Genomic DNA, 8,720 nt, shown 5'->3' on the forward strand with positions numbered 1-8,720 from the left:
TTCAGATGAGGAGATGCATCTGGCTGATTAGTGTTAAAAATGCTCATTTATGATCTTATTTAAAGTGGGTTTTTTTTTCTCATTTAACAAATGGGGTGATGGGGAGGTAACACTGTATTTTCTTTTAAATTTTTACTAAGGTGAATGTTGTCATTTTCTGGGCAAGCTGCTAAGCTTTAACTTGACATGATTTAAAAAGCTGATAATACTCTTAAACTCTGACCATAACTTTATCAGCAACTTTATGCCAAACTTTAACCTTAAATACAGACAAAAAAAACCAAACTGTGATCATCACCTCGTGCAGCTTTGCAAGTTGGAGAATTGTTCAGAGTTTTACACTCTACTGAGTGACTTCTAGTTGATTTTTAAAGAGTTTTGACTTTGAAGTTTTAGTAGAAAATGAAACTCTAAAATCGGGGGAAGAAAGAAGGAAACCGGGAGGATGCGATCCCCCTGCTCAATACTGATAGTTTCTCTCCTCTCTGTCTTTGCAGATCTTACAGGTGAATCTAGTGATGTCCATCCTGCTGTACGTGATGGTCCTCGCGTACCTCTATGGTATCCAGGCAACCAACATGGACAGCAGTCACCGGGGGCAACAGCAGCAGCAGCAGCAGCCGAGTCCGGACCCCCTGAACTCTCTGATCATCCAGCTGCTCCAGGCCGACCTGACGAGAGGAAAGACCCGGGGGAACCAGGGCCAGCAGGGGAGGAGCAGGGACGCCGAGCCCCAGGACACGCTGCCTCCTCCGGGCCCGCTCGGCTCGAGCCTCCCCTCGGAGGAGCGGGGCGGCGAGGAGCGGCGGGGGACGGGCCAGCCGGTCACCCTGCTGAACTCGGACCTTCTCAGACAGAACAAGCGGTACAACTCGCCCCGGGTGCTGCTGAGCGACCGGCCGCCGCTGCAGCCGCCGCCGCTGTACCTCACGGACGACTTCGTGGGCCCGGACGGCGGCGCGGCGGGCAACAAGACGCGGAAGAAGCGCTACGCCGAGCACAAGAGCTACCGCGGGGAATACTCGGTGTGCGACAGCGAGAGCCAGTGGGTGACGGACAAAACCCAGGCCATGGACATCCGGGGGCAGGCGGTCACCGTTCTGGCCAAAATCAAAACCACCGGCACGCAGGAGGCGAAACAGTACTTTTACGAGACGCGCTGTCGGACCGCCAAGCCGTCCAAGAGCGGCTGCAGGGGGATCGACGACAAGCACTGGAACTCGCAGTGCAAGACGTCGCAGACGTACGTGCGGGCGCTGACGCGGGAACGCAACGCGGTCGGCTGGAGGTGGATACGCATCGACACCTCCTGCGTCTGCGCCCTGTCCCGGAAACACCGCAGGACGTAAACACGAACGAAACGGAAAAAACCCGGGAGGGGGGGGGGGTGGGGGGGTGGGGACTTCTTCTGGGTCGTTGGTTTGGGGATTCTACTTCCTGTTTTTAGGATTTTTATTTCCTCCTCCCACGCCGCCGCAGGATTATGTGACATGGCGGAGGGGGGGGGGGGGGGGGGGGGGGGCGGAGCGACGTTCTGCTATAAAATGATACTTCTACTGAGGAGATCGATCCTGGGTCCATTTAACTGATATTTCATGTAGTTGTGCTGCAAAACTCAAGCTGTTTTGGAAGAACTCTTTTGTTTGAGATGAGAAGGGGAGGGGGGGGGGTTGGGTGGGGGGGGGTTGGGGTGTGTGTGTGTGTTGGGGGGGGCTGTACATATAAATTATTTAAATTATATGAAATGCATGTAGTTTATACATGTCTATCTATCTATATATATATATATGATGTATGAATATATTTGTGTTATTTATTGAAAGAAGTCTTCATCAAAAGGAAAAAAAAAAATATATAAAAAAAAAAGGAAAGAAACAACCTATGAACTCATTTTGAGACTGTAAGAATAATAATAATAATAATAATAGAGCCGGGCTGCAAAGGTGCTTCACAGTAAGACTTTACATGTGCCTTGATTGACCGAGTGCAGAGGAGAGAGAGAGAGAGAGAGAGAGAGAGAGAGAGAGAGAGAGAGAGAGAGAGAGAGAGAGAGAGAGGACATGGGAACTTACAGGCAGCAGATGCAGCGAGTGTTTTGTTTCGGGGTGAAGAGAAGAATAAAATAAAAGGTGCGAACTGGAACCGAAAAAAGGTTTTTTGGAGTGGTGCCATAGAAGAACCATTTCTGTTTATTTAAAGAACCGTTTCTGCTCTCCTTTACTTAGACTCCTGCATTGTGTTTTTGTTTATCTGTCCTTGTTTAGCCTCATTCGCAATTACACAATATAAACTATGGAGGGGTTTGTTTATTTTCCACATTTATGCCATCACCCACCGTCCAATAACTAAGAATTAAGAACCTTTTAATATCCCAAAGAACCATATATGGATATTAAAGGTCCACATGGTGTAAACAAGGACTCCCCTTGCCTCTGTGATGATAAAGCAGTTGGATGGTCTATCTAAACATGGTGAAAGTATCAAAACCAAAGCCACACAATCCATATTAGAAAAGCGAGCCTCTAAACGAGCCGTTTGGACTTCCGTAACTTTGTGACGTCACAAAGGTTCGCTCATTATCATTTTTGTAAGAAATAATAGACTAACAAAGTGGTTGTCATTGTTTATTACCGGAGAGTTTTCCCTACCTGTAGCCGCCGGGCCGCGGCGTCTCACGTTCACTCTGGAAACGGTTAGCCAATCGGAACAGAGGGGTCGTTAATATTAATGAGCCTTAAAGACACGGCGACACAAACGGCCTGTTCTTGGTAAGGCTCAGAGAGATGCTGGAAAATGTAAAAATGGATTGAGAGTGTTTTTGGTTCATGACACCACACAAACAGCTTTGAATGGACCTCAAGACACAAAATATATCTCTGGACAGTGGAGAATATGGAGCTTTAAAAGTTCTATGGCATCACCTCTGATTTAAGAGCCATTTTCATTTCCAGTTCGCACTTTTATTTTCTGTGTGCAGGGTGCCGGAAAAAAGCAAGAGGAGACCCTAAAAAAGTCTGGACCAACACTTTTCTTAGCATTACCCCTTTATCAGTAATAAGACAGATGGCTGTGTCAGCAGACCAAGAGGGTTTCTATCACCAAAACACATCCACCATTACACAGCAGTGTGCTTTTACTAAACATATAGATTTTAGGGATGGGACGATATGCTTATCTCATGATATGATTTGATACAGGTTCAGGATTCAACACCACCAGGATATGATGTAATAAATAAAAGTTCAATGACAACAAAGTCTGACTGTGCAGAATTCTGTTTATTCCTGAGACACAAATCTTTCTAGCGATGCCATTGGCTCGCTAGAATGTAAACAACAATTTAAAAAATGTCTTTAGAAAGTGACAATAATATAATTTGGATGGAGAGCTTGTGAAAGTGTGATGGTCAAGAGTGTCATTAGTGATTACTACAGCAGAATAACATGGAGCTGATATCACCATTCATGTTCCTGACACAACATACGTAATGTCACATTTTTTTACTGCAATATATTGAATTTCGATATATTGTCCCATCCCTAACAGATTTACGCCTTGTTCACAATTGACTATTCTGTTATTTTACAGTATGGCAGATGCCCATTAGATTTTGCCTAAAGCGATAACACAGCGCCCCCTTGTGTCCAGCGGTTGCATTACAATACAACTTTTGCGTCGTCACCAGTCTGTCTCGACTCAACCTCTGAACCCATCGTCTATCGGTCTGATGACGATTAGACTCTGCGGGCGACGGCCAATATTTGGGGGTTTCCGGTGTAGCCAGCGGACATCCGGGCCAAGACTTCCTCTTCCGTGTGCCGGTCATTGTTTACAGTCCGATTAGCAACTTGAGACGTGAGAGTCGAACGTTTCTCCACACAAAACACAAACATCGATACTTTTTGTAGGTGCCTCGCGTCTCAAGTCGCCCCCAGAGTCTAATCGTCGTCAGACCGATAGACGATGGGTTCAGAGATTGGTCTCGACTAGAAGTTTTACTCTTGACTGGATTCATAAGCTATTTTGGATTTTGTCTTCTAATGCAACATATTTCACTCTAGATTTTGAATTCTTAAAAATAATATCAGCTGATTTGGTGACGAAGCTGATGCTGTGTTACGCTGTCACCTGTGTATGATCGGCTATTATCTTCCTTTAATGAATAATATAACCTCCTTCCAAAAAGTATTTTTCAACATAAATAGCCGTCCCAGTCAGGGGATTTTGGGGGCGCCGCTGGGTTGGAGATGACGGACGTAGAATCCGACATTTAATTGTGAACAAGGCTTCAGATATCAAGATATTAGCCCTCTGATAGTCGTTATACAGTGGCAGCCATTGCAGAAATCCCTCACTCTGCTTCTGCAGTGGCCTCTTCTCTGTGTTTCCTCCCCAGTCTGGACACAGTTGGACTCAAATGTTCAAACTGATAAATATTGCACGGATAAGCTCAGTCTCGTTTATTGTCAGTTGGAATCGACTTTGTTTAGGAAGTTTGCCTCGTTCATCAAGCAGCCAAAGGTCACCGCGGTTATCTGCCAGCTGGAAAGCGACTTGATCCACTGTGCTTCTTTTTTGAGACGATAGACAGGATAGTGAAGGGGGGAGAGGCTGGAGTTTATTTACTGGCGTATCGCTGCTGTCGGTGAAAACCACAAATCTCCAGAATGTTTTCAGTGCCTAAGAAAAGAAAGAAGAAACAGCCATGCGGTTTTGAGTTTATCCAACGGGTTTAGAAAGCGTTTCTTAAGAATAGAAGAATTTGTCTCAACCACTGAAGTTCTGGAGTTACGAGGTTTTCCTTTAACAGCAGCGATATGCATCTAACGGTTCATTTTAATGTTTCATCCAGGCACAACGAGTGAATCCTGGGTTTGCCAAAGCTGCTGTAGCCAAACTGGTGTCTAGAGTCCTTGAGAGAGTTTCCATTTGGAGTTGCTATTGATCACATCTGATCAATAGTCATTTCATTCTGCTATCTGGTCAGAGGCTTCACACTCCACTGTTATCTCCCCAATTACAGTAAAGAGAGACAACAAAGATCTTCTCCAATGGGACAAAACCTTCATCAAATGGTCTAAAGAAGGAGCGCTGGAGGGAGTGATAGATAAAAAAAAAGAAAGGGAGAGGAGTGTGTGTAGGTGTGTGTTGGTGTAATGTTTGTAATGGTGATGCTTTAGAGTCAGGACCAGCGTTTCATTAGTCATTTAACCAACCCTCCTTCACTTCCCCTCAGCACTTGGTAATACGTACAACCATACGTAACGCGAGGGGTCCGAGGGGGAGCAGAATATTTTAAATGGAACGCACTTGCCCTTAAGCAGGCCTAATAATTAATAAGAAGAATAAGTTATAAAAATTACACAGAACAATGAGTAATGAAATATTGCAGGTGAGTTCATTTCATAAATATGTCTAAATCCTCTAAATATTGTTTGTTTACTTGCATTTATATTTATCACCTGTTCGTGCACCGGAATTGACGGACGATCACAATGCATCCTGGGAAAGTGAAGTCTGCATCGTTGTTGACTCGCTCCCTCGGCCCTCGAAGGGTCGATCTCAGAAAGTTCACTTCAGTTGTCAGAGTAATGGAACGACACTTAAGACGGAGGAGGGGAAGTCAACCAGGGCCGGTTGAAACGACTAATGAAACGCACCGACTGTTTCACCTTCACTGGCATCAATACATCAGTTGCCATTTGTACCACAACTTCCTTCATTAGCACTAACCTGCAGCAGCTGTTGTGAAAGTCCCTCTGATTGCCTCATGCTTGCTGAACCTCTAGTTTTTCAGTCTTTCCAGATGCTAGAAGTTGCAAGGAACGGTCTTGTAACTAGATGGTTGACAGACTCTAGAGCTGTGTGGTACAATTCACTCGTTTGGTTCTGTTGTATAACATTGAGAACAGAATTGTCTGCCTTTCTAATGCAGGATAAATGCATCAAGGGGGACTTTTACATCGGCTGCCACTGTGTACAGCGCTGATGAAGAGGATGAACACATGAAAACAGGTTTCTACACCGGCGATCTCTGTAGCACTCTTATTATCTGACAGTAGAGTATTAAGTCCTCGCAAAACCCAGGAAGACAGGTTCAGATGGCTGAGGTGTAGAGTTGGGTATCGACAACTGATTCCAAATTGCCAAATGAGCCTGGACTCGACTTAAACCCTGACATGATGAGGGGAAAGTTCAAGAGCAAACTGTCCCGTGTCATCTTCAGTCCTGCTCTGTATTGACTATCCAAAAACCAAAAGGCTTGACCAAAGCTTGACTCAATTAAGCCTGAAACCCAACAGCTCTGCCTGGTCCAATCACAGACACAGAAACAAAACCTGTTAAATGAGAATGGGAGTATAGAGATCAGTAATGATAACGAGGGAGAAAATAGTAATAAATTCCAAACACCAAGCACACTGCAAGAGTCTATTTTTGTCAGCTTGTCTTGTGTTACTTTTCAGCACAACATTCCTTAGTTGCAGCACATGTTGCGTCACATTGCGTTGCCAAAAACACATTTTGAACATGTGTTGAGTTGAGAAATTAGATCAAGTTATGGCTGCAATATTGACTATTGTGATTTCCAAACAAGGTATTCTGGTGTTGCGGAGAATCCCGGCCTACAAATCAAGTCACATCTCACAGAAAATATGTCATTTCATTCAAAGCAGAGGTTTGGCCAAGTCAACTTTGGTCGAGTCCCAAGTCAGTCTCATGTCTTGAGGCACAAGTCTCTAGTCAGTCCCAAGTCTAAATGTAGATTACCAAGTCAAGTCCAAGTCATTAATGTCAAGTCTCAAGTCTAAATGTAGAACAGCAAGTCAAGTCAGAACAAATCAAGAGTCCAGTATCAATTTAATATCTTAAAGAAAACTAAATATCTAGGACTTTTCAATGCAATATGGTTTTAATAGGATAAAAACTTGGTAAGAGCATCATGAGTTTGATTTCTATAATCAGTTTCAACTTCAATAAATTCAATCATTCCATACAAATTCAGAAAACAGAATTTAAATTCAATCGTCTGCTGGAACAAATCTCATCACTTTCAATCTAAGTCATTTACACAAACACAAGATCTCAAGTCAAGACTTTAGAAACCTTTTCAAGTCATCAGAGTACAAATCAGAGTCGAGTCCCAAGTCACCAGACCCCGAGTCAAGTCAAGTCATGTGACCCAAGTCTTCTCTTCATGCATTAGGTCAAGTCTCAAGTCTTCTCTTCATGCAGCAAGTCAAGTCTCAAGCTATTCAAACTGGGACTCGAGTCCCCACCTCTGATTCACAGTGATCAAATCAACCCAGACACAATGGTTTTTAAACATTTTTTAAACATTGATAAAGAAACTGCAGAAAAAGCTGTGCCAAACTGTATGGCAATTCATGTGACGACTGCAATACTCTAATAAAAGAGAGATCAAGCTGATAAAAAGGCCTCATCTGTGCAAAAAAAAAATAAAAAAATGGTGCAACCTTTTTGAGAGTGCATTAGTGAGGACAGCTGAAGCACAGAGTGGAAAAGGAGATCAGTGAGGACAAAACGACATAAATGGAGAGGGAAACATCAGAGGGAGCTGAGGGGCGCAGGTCAGGAAAACAACAGGCAGGGAAACCGAGAAAGCAAATTAAAATCGAATCCCCAAATCCTCCAAAAGCGCAAGGAGACGGGACCGGGCCGGAGGCGATGTGATTGTTAAAGATAGGGATCGTTCATTATCAAATTCCTCAGCGTTGACTGCAGCAGCAGAGGAGGAGCAGGAGGAGGAGGAGGAGGAGGAGGAGGAGGAGGAGGAGGAGGAGGAGGAGAGCGTGTCGGCTCTGTGTGAAGAGAGAGAGAGAGACTGACCCGGGGAGTCAGGAGAAACCAACACAGGGAGGAAGACAAGTATCCTGGTCGTTGAGGAAGAGCAATCGAGTGCAGATTCACAGAACTCCTTTTCACGTTTTTAGCCCGAAAATATTCCAGATCCCTTCAGTTCTCTGGACACGATACTCCGAGCTGAATGCCATCAGTCCCAGCCTCATCCATGATGGAAAGAAACGTTCTTCAATGTGTATCAAGTCCATGGATCAATGGGAGTGAAGGAAATGGTCAAAAACATACAGTAGGTGCTGATTGGCCGAAAAGGAGTTCTGTGAATCTGCACTCGATTGCTCTTCCTCAACGACCAGGATGTGTCTCAGTAAACTGAAATTGAATTGCAAGAACTGAATTTGAATTGTGAGAACTGAATACAGTTTCAGAGCAAATTAATTCAATTTCATAATATTACATTCTGTTTCATGTTTATTGTAATTCAGTTTCAAACTAATAAATTCAATTTCAAATTATGCTATTCAGATTCAGTTTTTCAATGCAATTATTCAAGTTAAACAATACAAATTCAAATTATGTGATTCAAATTCAGTTTTTTAATGCAATTATTCAAGTTGAGCAATTCAAATTCAAATATAAATAATTCAATTTCAGTTTCTAGTGACACATATTTCTGCCCTTAGACAAGGTGCCACCGGCTTCATTGAAGAGTTTCATTCCAAAATTTGTGTGGAAAAGTTGACACTGACTATTACAAATGATTACCGCATATCATGAGCCATGAGACCATCAAGTTATGAGTCATCTTTAGCATCAGTCAACGTAATAATTACACTTTTAATCCTCTTATTATGTTAAAATTAACATATTTTATGTTTGGGGTCAAATTGACCACAGCAATT

General features: G+C 43.5%; 1 protein-coding gene across 1 annotated transcript; it reads left to right on the top strand.

The window, feature by feature from the left end:
• The first annotated feature begins 503 nt into the window (after nt 1–503).
• ntf3 (neurotrophin 3) lies at nt 504–1,349 on the top strand. The gene has a single exon (XM_071513977.1). The coding sequence runs from the start codon at nt 519–521 to the stop codon at nt 1,347–1,349; it is 831 nt and encodes a 276-aa protein (XP_071370078.1). The 5' UTR covers nt 504–518.
• Nucleotides 1,350–8,720: the final 7,371 nt, after the last annotated feature.

This window comes from Centroberyx affinis, unplaced genomic scaffold, assembly GCF_046629955.1.
Source record: "Centroberyx affinis isolate AG114_WGS23_722 - 3 ecotype Tasmania unplaced genomic scaffold, CSIRO-AGI_Caff_v1 ptg007789l_1, whole genome shotgun sequence".
Taxonomy (NCBI): domain Eukaryota; kingdom Metazoa; phylum Chordata; class Actinopteri; order Beryciformes; family Berycidae; genus Centroberyx; species Centroberyx affinis.